Below are 23,389 nucleotides of genomic sequence, written 5' to 3' on the forward strand. Positions count from 1 at the left end.
CATTGCTTCTTGTTCTATCATTGGAGGCTAAGGTAAACAAGTTTTCTCCCTCCTCCTGATGACACCCTTTTAGATACCTGAAAACTGCTATCAGGTCCCCTCTCAGTCTTCTCTTTTCCAAACTAAACAAACCCAATTCCTTCAGCCTTCCTTCATAGGTCATGTTCTCAAGACCTTTAATCATTCTTGTTGCTCTTCTCTGGACCCTCTCCAATTTCTCCACATCTTTCTTGAAATGCGGTGCCCAGAACTGGACACAATACTCCAGTTGAGGCCTAACCAGCGCAGAGTAAAGCGGAAGAATGACTTCTCGTGTCTTGTTTACAACACACCTGTTAATGCATCTCAGAATCATGTTTGCTTTTTTTGCAACAGTATCACACTGTTGACTCATATTAAGCTTGTGGTCTACTATGACCCCTAGATCTCTTTCTGCCATACTCCTTCCTAGACAATCTCTTCCCATTCTGTATGTGTGAAACTGATTGTTCCTTCCTAGGTGGAGCACTTTGCATTTATCTTTATTGAACTTCATCCTGTTTACCTCAGACCATTTCTCCAATTTGTCCAGATCATTTTGAATTTTGACCCTGTCCTCCAAAGCAGTTGCAATTCCTCACAGTTTGGTATCGTCCACAAACTTAATAAGCGTACTTTCTATGCCAACATCTAAATCGTTGATGAAGATATTGAACAGAACCGGTCCCAAAACAGACACCTGCGGAACCCAACTTGTTATACCTTTCCAGCAGGATTGAGAGCCATCAACAACTACTCTCTGAGTATGGTTATCCAGCCAGTTATGCACCCACCTTATAGTAGCCCCATCTAAATTGTACTTTCCTAATTTATCTATAAGAATATCATGCGAGACTGTATCAAATGCCTTACTAAAGTCTAGGTATATCACATCCACCGCTTCTCCCTTATCCACAAGGCTCGTTATCCTATCAAAGAACGTTATCAGATTAGTTTGACACGATTTGTTCTTTACAAATCCATGCTGGCTATTCCCTATCACCTTACCACCTTCCAAGTGTTTGCAGATGATTTCTTTGATTACCTGCTCCATTATCTTCCCTGGCACAGAAGTTAAACTAACTGGTCTGTAGTTTCCTGGGTTGTTTTTATTTCCCTTTTTATAGATGGGCACTATATTTGCCCCCTTCCAGTCTTCTGGAATCTCCCCCGTCTCCCATGATTTCCCAAAGATAATAGCTAGAGGCTCAGATACCTCTTCTATTAACTCCTTGAGTATTCTAGGATGCATTTCATCAGGCCCTGGTGACTTGCAGGCATCTAACTTTTCTAAGTGATTTTTTACTTGCTCTTTTTTTATTTTCTCTTCTAAACCTACCCTTTTCCCGTAAGCATTCACTATACTAGACATTCCTTCAGACTTCTCAGTGAAGACTGAAACAAAGAAGTCATTAAGCATCTCTGCCATTTCCAAGTCTCCCGTTACTGTTTCCCCCTCCTCATTGAGCAGTGGGCCTACCCTGTCCTTAGTCTTCCTCTTGCTTCTAATGTATTGATAAAAAGTCTTCTTGTTTCCCTTTATTCCCATAGCTAGTTTGAGCTCATTTTGTGCCTTTGCCTTTCTAATCTTGCCTCTGCATTCCTGTGTTATTTGCCTATATTCATCCTTCGTGATCTGACCTAGTTTCCATTTTTTATATGACGCCTTTTTATTTTGTAGGTCACGCAAGATCTCAAGGGTAAGCCAAGGTGGTCTTTTGCCACATTTTCTATCTTTCCTAACCATTGGAATAACTTGCTTTTGGGCCCTTAATAGCGTCCCTTTGAAAAACTGCCAACTTTCCTCAGTTGTTTTTCCCCTCAGTCTTAATTCCCATGGGACCTTACCTATCAGCTCTCTGAGCTTACCAAAATCCGCCTTCCTGAAATCCATTGTCTCTATTTTGCCGTACTCCCTTCTACCCTTCCTTAGAATTGCAAATTCTATGATTTCATGATCACTTTCACCCAAGCTTCCTTCTACTTTCAAATTCTCAACAAGTTCCTCCCTATTTGTTAAAATCAAGTCTAGAACAGCTTCCCCCCAGTAGCTTTTTCAACTTTCTGAAACAAAAAGTTGTCTGCAATGCAGTCCAGGAACTTATTGGATAGTCTGTGCCCCGCGGTGTTATTTTCCCAACATATATCTGGATAGTTGAAGTCCCCCATCACCACCAAATCTTGGGCTTTGGATGATTTTGTTAGTTGTTTGAAAAAAGCCTCATCCACCTCTTCCACCTGATTAGGTGGCCTATAGTAGACTCCCAGCACGACATCACCTGTGTTTTTTACCCCTTTTAGCCTAACCCAGAGACTCTCAACACTTCCGTCTCCTATGTCCATCTCCACCTCAGTCCAAGTGTGTGCATTTTTAATATATAAGGCAACACCTCCTCCCTTTTCCCCCTGTCTATCCTTCCTGAGCAAACTATACCCATCCACACCAACATTCCAGTCGTGTGTATTATCCCACCAAGTTTCAGTAATGCCAATAGGGTCTTCAATCTAGCAGAGGAAGGTATAACATGATTTAATGGCTGGAAGCTGGAGCTAGCCAAATTCAGAGCATAAATAAGATTTGTATTTTTAACAGTGAGATTAATTAACCATTGAAACAATTTTCCAAGGGTTGTGGTAGATTCTCCATCAGTGACCATTTTAAAATCAACAATGGATGTTTTTCAAAAAGATATTGTAGGGATTATTTTGAGGAAGTTCGATGGCTTGTGTTCTACAGGAGGTCAGTCTAGAATCTAGACTCTGGATGATCACAGTTGTCCCTTCTGGCCTAGGAATCTCTGAATCTGGGGAGTAGAAAGGGGCATGACATACAAGCAGAGTGAATGGGGCCCTGATTCCTGACTGGGACTTCTAAGTAATGAAGCAGGAGTGGTAATAGTAGTCAGTTCACATGTTAGATTTTAGGAGGTTTAAAAAAAGAGAGAGAGGTACGCAACTAGCAATCTCCAGAATTTGTGTCTGAATAGTACCAGGCAGACATACCCAACTTCCTGTCATATATTCTGGGTGATGTTGAGCAAGAGGGATTTCTTGTGCTAAGAAACAGTGTAATTGGTATACCACTACATGGCATCCAAAACCCAATGTGCCTGATCTTGGTTACACAGTTATGAGATCAGAAGCTGGCCCTAGGTGCATGCCTGTTACCTGGCAATACATCACTAGGAATTTTACCTGAGTAAAGACTGCAAAACTTCATTCACTGATTGGCTTGAGTGTATATTTCAGTAAACAGAGTAGGAGACATCCCTCTGCTATAGCTGGACAGATTGTGCTCAAGTTATTGGGCTCAAATTTAATCTGAGAGGCAGCCACAAATATTATTACTCATTACCATGATTGTTTAACAAGACAGCAAAACACATGGTGATATTCACTTGTGCTGAGGACAAACTTTTACCTTTCGATGTGCATGCTTGGTTACCATTAACTGCAATGGGAACTGCATATGTTCATCCAAGAGCAGAATTTGGCATGCTGAGTGGACATAAGAGATCTTCAAATGTTGTCTTGTGTGAAATTCAAAGAAGTCTTTGCAGCCATAATTTCAGTTACTTATAACCAGAACAGAAAAGTTGGAAGTAGAGAAGATAAGCAATCCAAACACAAGAAAACTGAAGCTCGCCAAAAAATCCAGGAACAAGGACTGTTTGTGGATAGATTTAAGAGTGCTTAACAAATGAGTAACCAGTCTTCCTACTAAGTGCTCAGAAATGCTAGTGCAATCAGTACGAAATCTTATAGCAGCAAGTGACCAGAAAGAACCCTAGCACAGCAAATGCAGAACAAATAAGAACTGGAATTCAGTTCATTAGTAGGGAAGAAGGCAGGGACAACAGAACTCAGAAATTCCAAGGTCAGAAGGGTCTACTGTGATCATATTGTCTGACTGCCTGTATAACACAGCTATAGAAGATGAAGCAAACATTACTGCAGAAAAGTATCATCAATGTTACCTACGAGAGTTTTTTTTCTTTTCTTGATTTGTTTGTCTGGTTCATTTAAATGTCTATTTGACCTGCATTTAGCGTGTCAGGGGCTCTTTTCAACTTCCTTGATGATGGAGAACTTAAGCTTCAGAGGCCTGATCTAGGATGTGCTTAACACCTCCTAAAACAACAGTTCCTTTTGATGTTAGTTATACAAATACTTTCAGCTTGATCCACATCACCTATGCAATCAGGCAGTGCTTTTCACTCCCCACCTCCTTCCCTACAGCAGGACACCCTTTTTTGTACTCCATTCAGCAATAGTTAACTGCACTGTGTGGCAATAGTGCTCTGGGCTACTATACAGGAAATTGAGAAACCACTTCAGCAAGAAACTTTATCCCTATGTTGCATCCACCTTTCCCTGCCAGAGACTGGGTGCCACAATTTCAGAGACAGAGAGAGTTGTATAACCACAGTTCCCCATAGAATCAGTGGCTGCTCTAGTCTAGACCAATGTTACCCAAATAGTCTCCTCACATACTGAGTTGCCTCTCTCGGTACCTATCTCTCTTGCTACGGCACTACCAGACAGAACACCCCCAATCTCTTTCCTCTTCCTCATCTGCGGTTCCTCACTGCAGAACAAGGAATGGTAACTGTCACCTCAACTCCTTTCTCAAGTTTCTACTTCGATTCAGTTCTAGTTGTCACCAGATTGACAATCTTCCCTCATCCTGAGATCACCCGACCCTTCCAATAACAACAGTGAAATGCATTTCAATTTTTTTTTGTTTTTTCTACAGTCCAAAGACTCAGGATAAACTAAATTTGAAGAGTTGGGGATCTTACTGATGGAAAGAGCTCAGTTTCAGTATTTTGCTGTGCTTTTCTCCTGAGTCCTAAACTATCCACCTGAGTTCCCTCTTCCCCTACTTTCCGTATGCAACTGATCACACAGGTAAAATTCATTCTATGAAAATAGCTACTGAATGAAAGCAACATTTATTTCATCCTCAACTCCATCTGTGACATGAGTTTTAGTTAAGTGCCCAACTGCGCAATCTTTACTCACATTGAACTCTTACTCAATTAAATAATCATATGGAAGTTAGTGGCATTAAGCGGATAAGTAATTACTCGCCACTGTGCATACGAGCTGCATAATCCACCTCATCTGTCCCCACACAAAACTTCATTAATTTCCAGGTAAGGTTGCCAAGTGCAATTCAAAGAAGGCCTTCTCATAATACGCATTTGAAAAATCCACACACATTCAATACTGTGGAAATTACAAGCCACAGTTTCATAAACAATTCTGACATTAACCGTAATACTCAATTCATCACAACAAGCAGGAAAAGTCTCCGCATCATCTAACCAGCCTTAACACTTTCATCAACCAAATCACACATTCATTCAAGCAGAACTTTGTCCCCTAAGCTACACCTATAAAATGCATGTTCTGCAAACTTTTTGTGATACTAACCAGTGAAACAGATACACATAATACTACAAAACATCCTCCCTGAGTATTAACTTCATTCACTTGAAGTATAAAAAAATAAAAAACATTACTGCTTATTGTATCAAAATATATATATGTAACCATTTAAAAAAAAGTAACACAAGAAAATCCATATAATCCAAGACAAATGGGGCTGAATGTGTGGTGTGATTTGGTAGCTAATGTAGAGTGGGTGTTTGAAAGTGGTGAGGCTGATGCCTAAATGTTAATTTCTGGACTGTCTAAAGTTTAGGGGGGGTTAAGTGTATGATAGGGAGGCTTAAGAAGTTTTAGCTGGATTTTAACTGTAATAGTAAATATTGAAAGGATATTCATTATCTTGTAACCATTTTTGTAATGTGGGCATATATATAAAAACATATTTTTAAAAGTTTTATTCACAATAAAATGGAAATAGACAGCAAGTTATGGCAGCAACTGTAAAATAGGCAACAATATACACTTTACTTTTTAAGTGTCAAATAGTAATAATAGATCCATACATTTATTTTAACTAGCTGTTTTTATCTAAATCTTATTATGTGTATTACTGTAGCATCCAGGAGCCCCGGTAATGCATTAGGACTCCACTGTGCTAGTGCAGTAAAAAGACAGAACAAAAAGATAGTACCTGCCCCCAAAGAGTTTACAATCCAAACACAAGACAAGACAACAGATGGATGCAGACATACAGGGAAACAATGAGACAATATTGGTCATCATAGTAGGCAGTGATCTCAGCAAACCAGCAGCGTAACTGCTGTCATGTTTTGTACCCATCACAGCAAAAGTGTTTTGAGGAGGGATTTGAAGGAGGATAGAGGTATCTCTGTGATGTTTATAGGGAGCTTCTCCCAAGCACATAGGGCAGCATGGGAGAAAGCTCAAACTCCCATCATATTCTGTAAATTTGTAAGACATCTGCAAGATCCTGTGCAGAGAGATAAGTGAAGGCAGGAGGAGAAGAGCGTTTAAGGAGTGAGTCAAAAGGAGTGGGGAAAAAGTAGTAGGTGGGATTGCAAGCATGGATTCAATTATGTTGGAGAAGAGGAGTATTTAGTAAGGCAGATGGCAGAAATGAAGGAGGAGACAATGAAGTTGTAATGGAGGAAGACAGCCTGGCCATGGAATTTCTGCCAGAGACATGGAGGAAGCAGGTGTTTGAGGTGAGCCAGGGCTGGGGGTTGGCAGGGCAGACCTTGCAATGGGAGAAAGGGGAGAGACTTTACAACCATATCAATGGAAGAAAAGGAGGAGAGGGCTGAGAGCAGATAGGGTTATCGGTGCTGATAGACTAGAAATCACTGATAGGGTGGGGAGTGGGATGCTGATGGGTGATGCACAAAGAGACCAAGTGATGGAAAGAGAGGGGGAACTTGAGGCTGAGTGGCAGAGAGAGAGAGAGCAAGCAGTGTTTGATGAAGACTAGTTCAAGTGAATGAGCTATTTGGTGAGTAGAAGAGATGAACTAGTGCTGCAGGTCAAATGAAGTCATAAGTATGAGGAAATGTACAGCTAAAAGGTCAGGTGGGTCATCAACGTAGAAGCTGAAGGCACCATGGATGAGTGGGAGATTGTGAAGAGAGATAGCCGGAAGTCAAAATCAGAGAGGGAGGCTGATGGAAAGGAGCTGGGTGGATGATAGATGACAGCAACATGAGGGGGATGGGAGAAACGAGTCAGATACAATAAAGTTTGAAAAGAGGGAAGGGGGACACAGGGAGGAAGCAGCAGGAATGGGAGAGAAGAAACTCAGCTCCCCAGCATGGTCTGATCCAGGGAAGAAGTGTGAGAGAAGGAGATGCCTCTGTAAGAGAAGGCATCTGCAGAGTCAATGTCAGGTTGAGGAATCCAAGTCTCTGAGAGAGCCAGGTGCTGGAGGGAGCACTATATGAAGAAGTCCTGGATGACTGATATTTTGTAGAAGTGGAATGGGTGTTTCAGACAACACAACATGGGATGGGGGAGGGGAATGGAGGAGGACGGGCATGAGGTTAGGAATGGCAGTATGAGAAGGGAAGAGGTGGTGCCAGGGATGGGTGTGGGAGTTGGTGGGGTTGGGAGTAAATGTCACCAGAGGTGAAGAGAAGGATGTAGATATGGGATCTAGATTTATGGTGGTGGGAGGAGGGGAAGATTAGGGTGTAGTGGGGAAAAGGAGCTAGAGTGAACTGTAGAGGGATGAAGATAACCAGGAAGGGGAGATGTAGCCAATTGGGGGATGAGAGGGGAAAGGAGGACAGAGAAGGAATGCAGATTTCTGATGCAGAAGAGCAGAGTGGGTGAGTAGCAGATGGACAGGAGCACTGTAGTGAGGCTAAATGGCCTCTCTCTGAGCCAGAGGGGGAGAATCCACTCTGTGATTTCCCTGTTGGCAAAGCCAGGCTGGGCTCGCTCCTCCCGTCAAAAGCTAAGGGATGGGACATGAAGTATAAAAGGCAGAGCCTCTAACAGAGTTGACTCTGAGACCAGTAAGGGAGCAGATGTCTCCAGGCCACTGCAGATCTCCGGAGTGGAACCCACGCTGTGCCACGTCCTGCCAGGAGACTGACCCAGGCGAACTGCCAGGATTTCCGCTTACCACATACCCCAAAGAGGCCGGGGACAACCCCAAGCTGCAGGTACATAATGGTAGAAGAGTAGGAAGTAGCCCAGGGACAGCCAACTATAGTCCAATTGTGTTGCTGCCTGAACAGCAGCATATTTTGGGCAGATCCCTGCTGACCCAGTGGCAGAACACTCCACTACTGTTAGGGCCCTGGGCTGGGACCCAGTGGAGTAAGGTGGGCCCGGGTCCCTCTATATCCAGCTGCTAATCCAACCACTGGGTTGGCAGCCTTCCCACCTTAAGTCAAGGGGCCTACATTTATCTGCCAGAGCTAGGACGATGGATTGTTTGGTACTCCACCCTGCCTGAGGGCCTGAGCCCCCTAAGACTGTTTGGTGCTCCTTCCTGCCAGAGGTTCTGAGCTCTCTAAAGCTGTTTGTTCTGCCCTGCCTGAGGATCTTAGCCTCAAGACTATTTGATTCCTCCATCCTGCCTGAGGGCTGGAGCCCCAAGACTGTTTGTTTGCTTTGCTCTATTCTGCCAGAGGGTCCTTGACCCTACCACTTGAATTGCTACTCCCCTGATATGGGTCAGTGCCCCAGTGACATCGTGAGGCGGAGAGGCTTTCCACTGGGCCAAAAGGGGAGGGATGACCACTAACACACCACAAGCACATAAAAAAATGAAAAATCTGAAGGTCCGCTCTTGGCCCTGGTGCCAGGTCTGGGATGGCTAAGTGCCCCTGTTACTGGCAAAACCCTACTATCATGTTCCCCATTGGGGTTAGGGGCAGGCCAGGCATCATGTATATCTGAACAAGAAAATAAAGTTTCTATAGTGCAGTTAGGAGAGTTAAAGTGTATGCTCTTAGCCATTGAATGACTTCAGAGTTGTTTTCTATTTCAGAAAATGTGGCTTCAGGAATGCTGCCCTACTTATTTCATTAGGCAAACATATAAGTACTTGAATGAAAAAAAAATTGGGACATCTAGTCACTCTAGTTGTAGCACATATAGGGCCGGTCCCAATATTTGTGTCTATCACCCTGCACTCCTGTCCTGATTTTTCACACTTGCTATCTGTTCACCCTAGCTACAACTAATGATTTGTAGATGATTGTTAGGTGAGCACAGAGAAGCAAGGGTTAAAGCATACTCCATACTGGCCAAGCCAGGGCTCCCTTGAACCATGATGCTGAAGGAAATATCTTGGTTTTCTTTCCCTGTCCCTTTGTCTGGGAGGAGGGATAGCTCAGTGGTTTGAGCATTGGCCTGCTAAACGCAAGGTTGCAAGCTCAATCCTTGAGGGGACCATTTAGGGAACTGAGGTAAAAATCTGTCTGGGGATTGGTCCTGCTTTGAGCAGGGAGTTGGAATAGATGACCTGTTGAGGTCCCTTCCAATTTGGTGAAGTCCTAGGAGAGATTCCATGTGTCTCAATAGGCTAGCCTCCTGTCACATCTCAGTCTGTTGTCCTGTTCCTGCAGACCCACGCTGAGTTGACATATTCTGCCTGCTAGAGTTTCTTCTGGATAAGTGTAAATTGTTCAGTCTTTAGGGTTTCTATTGTCTCTCTGCCACCAAACTCCTTATTGTCTATCTGGACCCTCCATTGATATAGTTGGGTTTCAGCCAGTCTTTTAATGACTGCTCCAGACAGTAACATGACACAAACACCATTCAGCCCATCCCATCCCATATGGTTTCATGACACACCACTCATATCTCCAGTTCTGCCCTTAGAGCAACTTTTTAATCCTTTTGCACCCACTGGGTAGCAATCTCTGGTCAAGTACGTCACTACCAAGCAAATCATTCATCAAAGTATTACAGAAAATTCCACTTTGTGAAAAGGCCAAATTTTGATGGCCCTTGCCAAACGAGTAGTAGATGTGATTTCTCTTCAGTCTTTGTGAACCTCCCCTAACAAAGTTTGCTTCTATATAAAATGTAAAAATTTCCTTACTAAATGGTAAGTATCCTGAAAACAAGTTCAAAATATGAAGAATTCAGATGAATCTATTAAATGCCTACTATAGAAGTTTAACCAGTTCATATGTCAAACTACAGATGACCTAAACTATTGGTATGCCTAACCAGCCAAGATACAATCATTTAAATCTATCTTGCCATAATCTTGATTCTTATTCATGACCACCTTTCTGCTGGAATTGGGACTGAGTATCATAATCTGAGACATCTTCATTCTAAAACTGAAGTCATCAGGACTGTTATTACCGACCTTCATAATGCTAATGACTGTGCTATCCTCGTGCACTCTGAGGCTGACCTGCAATCTACCCTAGTTCTCTTCTCAGGTACCTATCATAGCCTGGGACTTTCTCTCAACTTTGGGAAGACTAAGGTGCTCCACCAGCCTGCCCCAACACAAGTTGCCCCTGTTCTCCCACAAATTGTCATTAGCGGTGAACCCCTGCAAAACATTGAGCATTTCCCTTACAGCCACTTCTCCCAGACAGCCAATCTTGATGTGGAGATTGAACATATGATCCATTGTGCCAATGCATACATCAACTTCACTGGGCTGGTCATTGTGTGCGGGTGGCTGAAACTCATCTTCTGAAACAAGTCCTCTTTTCTCAAATTATTTGGAAGTAACTGATCTCATTTAAATTGAATGGTACAGTTTTTAGTCACTTATTTTTTCTTTAATTTTAATTAAATTTTAATTACTGAAATTAATTCTGTAAGGCTGAAATCCTGTTAGGAGTATTTTAACAGTAATCATGCCCTGCAAGAGTTAACATGTAAGACTATTACATAACAACAGAGGGCAGACTTTGATAGCTAGGAATCTCTATGCAGTATTTATAGAGCAGATCAAACCTCTGCATCACCAACACTGTAATTTCTTAAAATCTAAATTGGACAAGGCAAATTCCACCGGATAGCAAGCAAAGCAAAATCCTGTGTACGTGTGTACACACACACACACCCACAGACCCACCCACACACCCAGCAGCTTTTGGATGCTTTTTATTTACTCTGTCCATGAAAAGATGATGCTTTTTATCTTTCACTTCTAGTGTGCGTTGTGAGCTAAGAGCTTGCTGACTTGCTTGACAGGACAGAAAACCCTAAAATTAGAGGACTGCTGTGATTTATGCACATGTAGATTTACTGTTTGTTGATATAAACATCACAGGCCTAATCCTGTAGTCACTGAAATCAGAGGCAAAATTTCATGAGTTCAGTAGTAGAAAGATCACATCCCAAATATACTCCATTACATATTTCATCACAATTTATTCTTAATTTTGTTGAAAAATATAGGAAATCCATCCAGATAATAAATTGCACATTGAAATTGTCTCTATTTTGAATATAGACATTTTAAAATCCAGCTCCCTAAAATGGGTTTCTCTCACTCTTATCCTGCAGCCAAAGGGAAAGCGAAAGCTCTTAACAAACCAGTGTTAGAATGTTTAAAAATGAGGTAAAATTACAAATAAACTAGTGAGAAGATGGGATGGCCTCTCAAAGGTGTGTAGTCTGATTTAGTGAAACATCACAGCAAACAAGAAACTCTATTTAAAACTGACTGATACATCTTAAAAGAGATTTAAGTGACATGGTCAGGTTAAAAATTTCCTTACCTGTGTAAGATTTTGATTATCAAAAGCTGACTTCTAAAATGACTGCACTTTTTATTACTTATATTGTTTGGTTTATCTTTTTTAATAAGATGAACAGTGAAAATCCTAGTCAGCTTTGCTTTGTTTGATGGGTTTCTAATCTATTTTCACATTCTGGTTTCAATGTCCTTTTAAAGAAATTTGCACTATGAGTTGCAAACATTGGTTAAAGATTTTTTTTTAACAGTTTCTACTGAAACTAATGAGAACATTCATATTGGACCAACAGTGAGCGAAAGCTTCTAAGAAAACTTAAAGGGGTCTTGTCCTTTTAAATTTGACCCCATGTAACAAATTAACACATGTTGATAAAGGAAGGTATTCCTTTACATTGGACTCTACCACTCCCCAACCCGCAAACTTCTGTTTAAAAATAAAACTGAGACAATTATACTCCCGATCTTGAAGTATGGGGTTTTTCCATCATCTTGTATACTGGTAATTTCCCTCATCACATCCCTTCTATAAAGGGTCAGCTGGGGTGAAAATAATTTAAAGGACCTACCAGTACACTGGAGTCCTGAGCAGGGGCATGGCCTCAAACGGAAGAGGCGGGGCCTTAAATCAAGATTTAAAGGCACCAGGGCTCCAGCTGCAGCTGGGAGACCCAGGCCTTTGAATCAGCCCTGGTGCTCCCAGCTGCAGAGGTCGGGGGCTCAGGGGTGATTTAAAGAGTCCGGGGCTCCATCCACCACTACCGCAGTAGAGCTCCGGGCCCTTTAAATCACTGATGGAGCCCTGCCGCTGCTACCCTGGGACTTCGGCAGCAGAGCTTGAGCGGCACTTTGAAGGGCCCAGGGCTCTGGCTGTTGTGGGGAGCCCTGGGCCCTGAAAATCACTACAGGAGACCTACTGCCACTAACCCAGGGATCTGGCAGCCTAGTGTAACCCTTCTGCCCCTCTGAGTTGGCAGCAACAAGGGCCGGGTTCAGTATCCAGGGGTTCCGTTTCAGTAACACAATGCATAACTGGCTCGAGCCCCCACCCAGTGACCTGGGACACTCACATACCACACCCCCCTGGGCGCCTCTAGGAGGCAATACGTCCCCTCTCGCAAGCACGGAGTCTGAGTGTAGCAAAATCTTTTTAATAAAGGAAGGAATTAATGCGGCATCCCATTGGAAAAACACCACAAACAGGGTTATAACACAAACCATAAACAAAAACCCACCTCCAAGTATGTTTGGCACTGTCCTTTTTCCCCTTAGGGTTTTAAGTCCCATCACCCCAAAGTCCAACAACCCAAAAGTCTCTGGCCAATGCCACCCCAGAGTTCGAGAGTTTATCTGTAGAGGTCCCTCCCCCCCAGCCTGGATAGAGAGGGGCACCTTACGTGGTCCGGGGCCAACTGCCCTGCCTCTCCGTGGGTTCTGCTTCCGCCTTCTCCACGAACTGCTCCGCTTTACCAGCCGCTCCACGCTGCTCCTCCAGCTGTCCTCAGAAACTGCTCCACTCCACCAGCTGCTCTGCTCCATGAGCTGCTCCAGTTCTCTCTGCAGACTGCTCAGCTCCACCCATCCCACAGCTACTCCGCTCTGTCAGTCACTCTGCTGCCACCAGCGGTCCCGTGATCTGCTCCACTCCGCCAGCCGCTCTGTTCCACAGCATATCTTCAGGCTCCCCCACTAGTTAGCACAGTACTCAGTGCTCTCAGCTCAGTTATTTCAGCTTTTTAGTGATCTCAGCTCTTAGTGGGGGAGCCCCAGTGCAAGTGCACCATTAGCCCAAAGTGATTTCAGCTCAGTAACCTGTATTTAAATTCTTAAGGGAATAAAAAAATCAACTCTGACATTCCACAGTGGAGAGAGGAGGGGGTGCAACTGGTGCTTCTGGCTCCACAAGGAGACCACACCACCAAGCACAAATACCTATCCCCAGCCTCTCTCAATTCTCTGGGTTTTGGAACCCATGTCTAGCCAGTACCACTCAACTGAGGGTGAGCAATTTGTCACCAAGCAATCCCACAGCTTGGGAGTCTGGCATAGGGTGGGCGTACCTATGCAAATACACTCTCTGAACTTCTTTCCACCAGATGTCAGTGTAGAGCTTATCCTGACTCTGCTTACACTAGCTTGGGCGGCGCTTTAAAGGGCCTGCAGTGGCCAGAGCCCCTTAAATCACCGCCAGAGCCCTGCAGCCACTGCCCTGGGACCAGGGCCGACTCCAGCCACCAGCTGAGCAAGCAAGTGCTTGGGGCAGCCAAGGAGATGGGGTGGCACGTCAGGCTCTTCGTCGGCAATTTGGCGGAGGGTCCCTGTCCCTCTCGGAGGGAAGGACCTTCTGCTGAAATGCTGCCAAAGAAGAAAGCAGCACGGTGGAGCTGCTGCCAATCGCGATTGTGGCTTTTTTTTTTTTCCTCACCACTTGGGGTGGCAAAAACCCTGGAGCTGACCCTGCCTGGGGCTCTGGCAGCAGGGCTTGTGAGGCAATTTTAAAAGCCCGGGGCTCCGGCCACTGCAGGGAGTCCCGAGCCCTTTAAATCACCAGCCTAGGAAAGCTGGTCTGGCACGGCATGCCATACCGGCTTACTTTCACCTCTCAGGTCACCTCTAATGCTGCATTTCTTAATCTGAGGGCTATCCTTGAATGTGGGAGACATTTGTGTCAGTTCTTCATCTTTCATTAAAGACAAGGAAGCAGAAATTTAAAAGAAAATGTAAATGTAGTGTACACTGATTTGAATTAACAAAATAGAACCTTATGGTCTGTCTCTTTCTACTGAGGTTCTTATAATAGCCCATCTCATAATGGGTTACTAGCACCTAGGTGTTGCCATCCCTATAAGAAAATGTTGCAGGTTTGAAGTATAGTAATGATAAAAATCTCAAAGATGCTTTTAATAATAGCTGTATTCATATTAGACTAAAATAAATCTAGATTTGCCGGCCACAGAGTGACCCATCTAAGCTTGTACAGGTGTCAGCTCAGTGATATCCATCATACCAAATTGCTAAAATAATTTCAGCTGTGTCCATATCAATAATACAAATAAGTTGTTTTCATGAAGTATTCCAGGGCTGTTGCCACCTAGACTTCCACATTCAATGCACCATCTAGACAATAATAGTTTGCTTTATTATGGTCCCCTTAGCATAGCCATTGACTAATTTCAACTAGTTTTTAGATAAAATAATCTGTTTTCTAAGACTTATTTCCCCCACATCCTTTTTGCTTTGAATTGCCTCTAACTCTGTTCCAGAGCTGTTTTTACAGATTGCATTTCCATTTTCATCAGAGATAGAGGTTGAGATAACAAACTTGATGAATGAAACGCCATGTTCCCTTATTACAATCCAAAGGGAAACTAATTCCTTTGCATGTTTCTATTCTGTGTAGTTTCTATTTTTTTTAAACCCAAACTTACAAACAAATGGGCCAGAAAGAGATTTAAACTTATTTTTCCACCGCTAAACGAACTCAACGCCTAAGAGTGAAACTAGATAATAACTTAATGTGTTTTTCCCTACAGATATTTATCAGTTTTCCTTCTGGTGCAAAGAAATGTGATGCTGACAAGCAGCTTTCTAACACAGTTTGCACTCTAATTATTGCAACAAAAGCAGAGTCATATATCTCTCAAATGACAGCTTTGCACCGTGCCTGCTTTCTCAGTGCCTCGGGGCACTTTTTTCCTTAACCTCCTCCGGTTTTCCACCTTCACCATCCTCCCTCCCTCTATCTCCCTATTAATTTGTCTTTCTTGCCAATTACAGACAACCCGTCTCCTTCTTTTAGCCGTGGAAAGAAAAGAAAGTACTCCCTCCTTTAATTCTTGGATTTATTAACTCATAGTTCCCCTGAGCAATTCCCAACATTATTTCCTCTACTCTAGGAGCTAGTTTATAGAAGCTGCACTAGCCGGGAGTAGTTTAAGTCACTGGGAGGCGGAATGACGCCTTGTTAACGATGAAGTTGAAGGCTGTAAAAACAACGAGGAGTCCTTGTGGCACTTTAGAGATTAACTGTTTTGGGGGAGGCATAAGCTTTCGCGGGGCGGGGTGTGTTACAGCCCAGCCTCCCCACCCCCTGGGGCAGGGGCAAGACTCCCCCCTTGCAGAGGGATGCTCGGCAGGCTCTTTTAACACCCTAGGATCTGGCTGCTGGCCTTTCCCAGAGATTTTGCACTCCCTCCTGCTTCACGCCGTCCCTGCGCTTGCAGGACTCTGTTTCCCCTGCTGCTGCCAATGGCACGGGGAAAGCAGCCTACTCGCTCCCCCCAGCTCCCGTTTGTTGCTAACCCCCCCTTTGGGGGGGTGGGGGGTGGAGGAGCGGCTCCGCTGCTTTCCCCGCGGCTTCCCTCTAAGCAACCTGTTGCAAGGAGGGGTGTTTCTGTCCCCTCGCCACTTGGGTGATTGGCAAGTTTTGCTGGCCAATCGCCGCCGCCGACAGCGCTCCCTTGAGTGCTTATTGGACATCGTGGGAAGAGTTGGGAGGGGGACAGGGCGAGGTTTCGCAGCGTTCCCCTGTTCGCGGCGGGCTAGGGGGCGAGTTTATAGCGCAGGCTGCTCGCCAGGCTGTGGAGCGCGGTGTGGCGGCGGCTCGGGCCCGGGGGCTGCCAGCAGGGGAAGAGGGTTTGGCTGCGCAGCGGGGACCCTGCGCCTGCGGAGACGGGACTCGCTTTGCTTGTGCTCGGCAGGCGGGGACCATGCAGGGCAGCCCCGCCGCACGGACTCTGCTGCCCGCGCTGCTGCTGCTGCTGGCAGGCAGGGGCGGCGGGGTCCGGGCGCAGCAGCCGCCCCCGCCGGGCAGCCGCGCGTTCTCCTACCCCTCGGCGCTGGGACCCCAGGAAGACGCCTCCATCGTGGTGGCCAACCGCGGGCTGCGCGTCCCCTTCGGCCGCTCCGTCTGGCTGGACCCGCTGAGCGACCTGGTGCTGCAGGTGCAGCCGGGGGACCGCTGCCACCTGCGCGTCTTGGACGACGACCCCCTGTGGCTGCGCCCGGGCCGCCTGATCCCGCAGCGCTTCCCTTGCGACTTCGCCGCCGGGGAGGTGACGTACTGGCACCTGGGCTCCCGCAGCCCGTCCCGGGACCGGGTCCGCCTGCAGCTGCGCTACGACTCGCCCAGCCGCGCCGTGGTGCTGCCCCTGGCGCTGGAGGTGGAGGTGCTCTTCGCCCAGCTGGAGATCGTCACCCGCAACCTGCCCCTCACCGTGGAGAGCCTGCTGGGCACCAGCAACGCGCTGGACGGCCGCAGCCTGGAGTTCGCCTTCCAGCCGGGCAGCCAGCGCTGCAGGGTGGGCGCCCTGCCGGGGCTGGGCGGGCTGCCTCGCTACGGGGAGCTCCTCGGCCAGCCGCCTGCCCCGTGGCATCCGTCGGCGGCCGGCGCCCCGTCGCCCTCGGTCTGGTGGGAGTGCGAGGAGTTCCTGCGGCTGGGGCTGCGCTACCGGCACGCGGCTGCCGGCCGCTCCCCGAACCGGGACTCGCTGCCCCTGGTGGTGGAGCTGCGGGAGGCGGCGGGCGCCGGCGCGCTGGTGAAGCGGGAGCATTTCCAGGTGCTGGTGCGGATCCGGGCGGGCGCCGAGAACACGCCGCCCCGGCCCAGCTTCGTGGCCATGCTGATGATGGAGGTGGACCAGTTCGTGCTCACCGCCCTCACCCCGGACATGCTGGCGGCCGAGGACGCCGAGTCCGCCCCGGACCTGCTGCTCTTCAACATCACCTCCCCCTTCGGGCCAGGCCAGGGCCATGTGGTCAGCACCGACGACCGCAGCCTGCCCATCGCCTACTTCAGCCAGCGGGAGCTACGGGAGCTGCGGGTCGCCTACCAGCCGCCTGCAGAGGACTCAGCCAGGGAGCGGCTCTTCGAGCTGGAGCTGGAGGTGCTGGACCCCGAGGGCGCTGCCTCCGAGCCCTTCGCCTTCATGATCGTGGTGAAGCCCATGAACACGCTGGCGCCCGTGGTGACCCGCAACACAGGCCTGGTGCTCTACGAGGGGCAGTCGCGGCCGCTCTCCAGCCCGGGCCCTAGCCCCAGCCTGCTGATCAGCGACGAGGATGACCTGGAGCAGGTGCAGATCAGCGTGGTGGCTGGGCTGCGGCACGGGCACCTGGCCCTGCTGGAGGAGCCCCAGGCCCGCAAGCATTTCACGGTGGCCGAGTTGGCAGCTGGCCGTGTCATCTACCAGCACGATGGCAGCGAGTCCCCGCTCAGTGACAATCTGGTGCTGCAGCTGGAGGATGGTGGTGCCCGGCACCGTGTCGAGTTTCTCTTCCCCATCACCATGGTGCCCACTGATGACCAGCCACCCCTGCTCAACGCCAACATGGGGCTGTCCTTGGCCGAAGGTGACATAGCCCCCATCCTCGCCCGCACCCTCAGTGCCACCGACATTGACTCAGATGACGCTACGCTGCGCTTTGTGCTGGAGTCCGGACCTGCTGCAGGGCAGCTACTGCTCCGTCAGGCCCAGCCATCTCTAGACTGGGAGGGTGAGAACGGGGGCTCCCCCTGGAGGACGGTGCTGGGCTTGCCCGGGGACCCACCAATGTACGAGAGGCTGGTGAGTGAGTGGCTGCAGCAGGACATTGTGGAGGGGCGGCTCTTCTACAAGCACCTTGGGCCCCACAGCCCTGGCCCCAGGGTGGTGCTGGACCAGTTTGTCTTTAGGGTCCAGGATGACAATGACCCGCCTAACCGCTCCGGGCCCCAGAGCTTTGTGGTCCGAGTGCACCCAGTGGACCGCCTGGCCCCAGTGCTTCATGGTGGCAGCAGCCTGCGCCTGGTGGTGGCTGAGCAACAGGTGACCCCGCTGCGAAGGAAGCACCTGCGCTACACAGATCAGGACTCTGGGGACCGGGAGATCCACTATACTGTCACCCAGCCCCCTACTGACACAGACTCCAACCACCCCTGGGGGGGCAAGGGCACCCGCCTGGGATCCCTGGTGTTGACCGATGACCACTCAGTGGAGGTGATGCACTTCAGCCAGGCCCAGATCAACCACCACAAGATCTCCTACCGGCCCCCACAGCAGGAGCTGGGGGTGGCTCCCCGCCTGGCCCAGTTCCAGTACCGGGTGGAGGATGCAGCTGGTAATACTGCCCAAGGCACCTTCACCATTTACCTGCAGCCCATAGACAACCAGCCCCCTGAGATCACCAACAGCGGCTTTACTGTGCATGAGGGAGGCAGTCATGTGCTGGGCCTGGCTGAGCTGGATGCTAGCGACACTGACACTGAGCCCACTCACCTCCAGTTCACCCTGACCCAGGCTCCCCAGCATGGACAGTTGCAGCTCTCTGGGCATAACCTGGCCATGGGAGCAGGCTTTGGCTTGGAGGACATTAAACATGGTAGGGTGGTCTATGTGCACAGTGGTACTGAGTCTCACAGTGATGCCTGCAGCCTGGATGTGAGTGATGGGGTCCATGTGGTGCCCATCACACTGAAGGTGACTGTGCATCCTGTGGATGATGAGGTGCCCACCTTACGGCTGCCCCCAGGGACACTTGGCTCCTATTTGGATGTGCTGGAGAATGGTGCTGCTGAGATCACCACTAAAGTCATCCAGGGCACGGATGAGGATACAGATGATCTGATGCTGACTTTCATTGTGGAGGACCCTCCCCAACATGGGGACATCCTGGTCCAGGGGGTCCCTGCAGAGAGGTTTTCCCAGAGAGACCTGCTGGATGGGGCTGTGGTATATGCTCACACGGGTGGTGAAATAGGGCTGCTACCCAAAGAAGATACTTTTAACCTCACTTTGTCTGACCTGTCTGAAGAGTGGAGCATTGGGGGCAATGTTGTTCATGGAGTTTCAGTGCTGGTGACCATCCTTCCTGTTGACAGTCAAGCCCCTGAGGTTTTTGTGGGGGAACACTTAATTGTAGTGGAGGGTGACAAAAGGGTCATTACACATGCCCACTTAAGGACTGAAGATGTGGATACACCTGGTGATGATATTCTGTGCACCATAGTTGCACAGCCCACCTCTGGTTATGTAGAAAACATCTCTCCAGCCCTAGGATCTGAAAAATCCAGAGCAGGTACAGCTATAAGTGCCTTTACTTTGAAAGATGTCAGGCAAGGGCACATTTATTACGTTCAAAGCATCCATAAGGGTGTGGAGCCTGTTGAAGACAGGTTCACTTTCCGCTGCTCTGATGGCATTAACTTTTCTGAAAGGCACTTCTTCCCCATTGTCATTGTCCCAACCAATGACGAAGAGCCTGAAATCTTTATGCGAGAGTTTGTAGTGATGGAAGGCATGAGCCTGGTTATCGATACTCCTATCCTCAATGCAGCAGATGGGGACATACCTGCTGATGAACTGACCTTCGCTATCACTAAGTTTCCCAAGCATGGCCACATTGTGAACCAGCTGATCAATGGGACGGTCTTAGTGGAGAGCTTCACCCTGTCTCAGATAACTGAGAGCTCCAGCATTATCTATGAACATGATGACTCTGAAACAAAGGAAGACAGCTTTGAGGTGAAACTCACAGATGGTAAACATGCTGTAGAGAAAACTGTGCTAATCATGGTTATTCCTGTAGATGATGAAACACCCAGAATGACCATCAATGATGGGCTGGAACTTGAAATAGGGGAGACTAAAATCATCCACAACAGAATACTGAAGGCTACTGATCTAGATTCTGAAGACAAAACCTTGACTTACATTATAAGGTATGGTCCAGGACAAGGCCTCTTACAAAGAATAAAGCTTTCAGGTGGGGTTGAGAATATCACACTGGGAATGAACTTTACCCAAGATGAAGTGGACAGAAACTTAATTCAGTACATGCATTTTGGCCACGAAGGTATGCGGGATCTTATCAAATTTGATGTGACAGATGGGATAAATCCTCTCATTGACCGATATTTTTATGTGACCATAGGTAGCATTGATATTGTCTTCCCAGATGTGATCAGCAAAGGGGTGTCTTTGAAGGAAGGTGGAAAAGTTACACTTACCACTGATTTATTGAGCACCAGTGACTTGAATAGCCCAGATGAGAACTTGATTTTCAGTATTACCCGAGCACCTGTTCGTGGCCATCTCGAATGTACGGATCAGTTGGGAGTGCCCATCAAAACCTTCACTCAGCTCCAGTTAGCAGGCAATAAAATCTACTACATTCACACCTCAGAAGATGAGGTGAAAATGGACAGCTTTGAGTTTGAAGTGACTGATGGTTATAACCCAGTATTTCGCACTTTCCGAATTTCCATTAGTGATGTGGATAATAAAAAGCCAGTGGTCACAATCCATAACCTGTTGGTGTGTGAAAGTGAAAATAAACTGATAACCCCCTTTGAACTAACAGTGGAAGACAGAGACACCCCTGATATGTTGCTTAAATTTATTATCACTCAAGTGCCAGTTCATGGTCAGCTCATGTTCAATAACACCAAGCCAGTTACATCCTTTACCAAACAAGATCTGAATGAAAATCTTATAAGCTACAAGCATGATGGCACAGAGTCAGCTGAAGACAGCTTTTCTTTCACTGTTACAGATGGGACCCATACTGATTTCTATGTCTTCCCTGACACTGTGTTTGAAACAAGGAAACCCCAAACAATGAACATTCGGATAATGGCTGTGGACAATAGTGTACCCCAAATTGTAGTAAATAAGGGTGCCCCTTCTCTCCGTGTTTTGACCACTGGCCACTTGGGTTTTATGATTACCAACAAAGTATTCAAAGTGGAAGACCGGGACAGCTTGCACGTTACCCTCAAGATCAGGATCACAGAGGCTCCTCGCCATGGCTTCCTGATCCACCTGGGAAAAGGCAACCATAGTATCACTCAGTTCACACAAGGTATTTCCGTGTCTGGTACTCTTTCTTTAGAGCACTGGAAACATACATGCAGAAATGAAGCATATTTAATTCTGAAATAATTGATCCCAGAAAGAGCCTGTTTACAGCATTAAGGGTCTGATTTTTTTTTAAAATGTATAGTTGTAGTAGTGTTCAGGCTCCAACAGAGAACAGCTACCACTTGTGCTTGGTACTGTACGAGCAGAATGGGAGAGACAGGGTGGGTGAGGTAATATCGCACGATATTAGAGAGTCAAGGTAGGTGAGGTAATATCTTTTGTTGTACCAACTTCTGTTAGTGAAAGAGACAGGCTTTCGAGCTACACAGCTGAACAGCTCTGTGTAGCTTGAAAGCTTGTCTCTTTCACGAAGAGACCTTGGCTCAGAAAAAGATATTGCCTCACCTGCCTTGTCCCTAATATTGAGGGGCCAGCCCCGCTACAACAACACTGCAGACAAAAACAATAAGACAGTCCTTGCCCTGAAGATTTTACAATTTAAGTAATTCTGCGCTTTGTATTCATGTTGAGTATCAGTTACTCAAGGGCTTAGTCTAGCTACTCAACATCAGTACAGGTTACAGGATTAGTCCATAAAACAGAAACTCATAACTTTTTATTTTTTCAAATTGTTTTCCTTAGAAAATAATAATAGTTGACTGCTGCATTAGTAACTATCCAAGCATATTTAAGGTGCTGGTCATGTACTGCCTGGGTGCACTTTATATAGTTTAAAATAATCCCTAACCCCAGGAAGCAAATATCTCATGGCTACCTTATTGCCTTAATTGCACAAACTTTAAATCACAAATCTCTGTGGTAAAAAAGAGGTAATGTAAATATTTATGTTGATGCTGCTTTTTTTTTAAACTGTACTAGTTGGCAGAGTTAAGATGGACACCACATATGTTATATGCACTGAAATAAAGCCTTAAAACAAGGCTGTGGAATAACCTTCAGTCAAAAAGGGTGTATTATCTATCCACTGGGGAGCTTTCAGTATTATGTTGTTAATTAATAGCTGACTGAGTAAAAGTGAAATAGTGCTTTGTGGAGCCTTAGTTGTAGTGAGTTTGTTTGCTCGAGTTGCAAATCCAGCAAACAGACCCCACAAACCTTACATATTTTGACTGAATGCCAAAGATATTCCAAGACTTGCAGTGATGGGCAAACCTTAAAAAAAAAAAGGGCCCCGAATCATTGATATATGGCAGGAAATTCAAGCTGCCTAAACTGTGGGAACCAACACAGCTGATGTATAAAGAAACATTCCCAATGATGTTGTGTTAGGACCTTTTGAAGTGGTGAGTATCAGGAAGAAGTACAGAGCAGTAGGGAGTATGCACTCCTGAGTGGAAATATTCCTTTTTGAGGGCTTTGTCTTACATTTGAAATAGACTGGCTCATGTGTATTCCTAGGAGCAAACCACAGTGCAGCATTCCAGATAAGCAAGGAGGCTCAGTTGTGAGAATACTGACAGCTTGTTACTGCCTGCCACTTTTTCAGCCCACCCACTTTGTTTAACAGATATGCAGCCCTCTGGCTGCTACATCCTGCACAGCAGAAGAGTGGACCTGTTGGAGAGATGGGATGTTTAAGAGGCCAAGCATTGAAACTCTGCATGCTGTACTCAGCAGCGTTTACAACCCTGGTGCCATATAAATGATTAATTACCTAATCCCAATTCAGACATGTGCAACTATTGGAGTTACTTCCCTCCACATTTCCCTGCAACACACCCATACTATGGTGTGTCTGCCCCTGGGCTTTTCTGCCAAAAATTTTCCACTGTTTCTACCAGCTGCTGTCTCCAACAACAGTGCTGATGGTGGTAATGCTAGTGTAGTTAAGGCTTAGATCAGGCACTGGTGTTCTTAAGTGCACTGTGTGTGTCTCTGCTCAGAGCAGGTTTATACAGCATATTTATTAAAATGC

The 23,389-nt window shown here is 46.7% G+C and overlaps 1 protein-coding gene across 1 annotated transcript in view; it reads left to right on the plus strand.

Moving 5' to 3' along the window:
* Positions 1-16,323: 16,323 nt before the first annotated feature.
* Positions 16,324-23,389, plus strand: part of FREM2 (FRAS1 related extracellular matrix 2) — a 223,922-nt gene continuing 216,856 nt past the window's right edge. The window contains exon 1 of the mRNA XM_030563843.1: positions 16,324-21,454. Within this exon, the coding sequence (XP_030419703.1) occupies positions 16,324-21,454 (5,131 nt within the window). The remainder of the gene's footprint in view (positions 21,455-23,389) is intronic.

This window comes from Gopherus evgoodei, chromosome 1, assembly GCF_007399415.2.
Source record: "Gopherus evgoodei ecotype Sinaloan lineage chromosome 1, rGopEvg1_v1.p, whole genome shotgun sequence".
Taxonomy (NCBI): domain Eukaryota; kingdom Metazoa; phylum Chordata; order Testudines; family Testudinidae; genus Gopherus; species Gopherus evgoodei.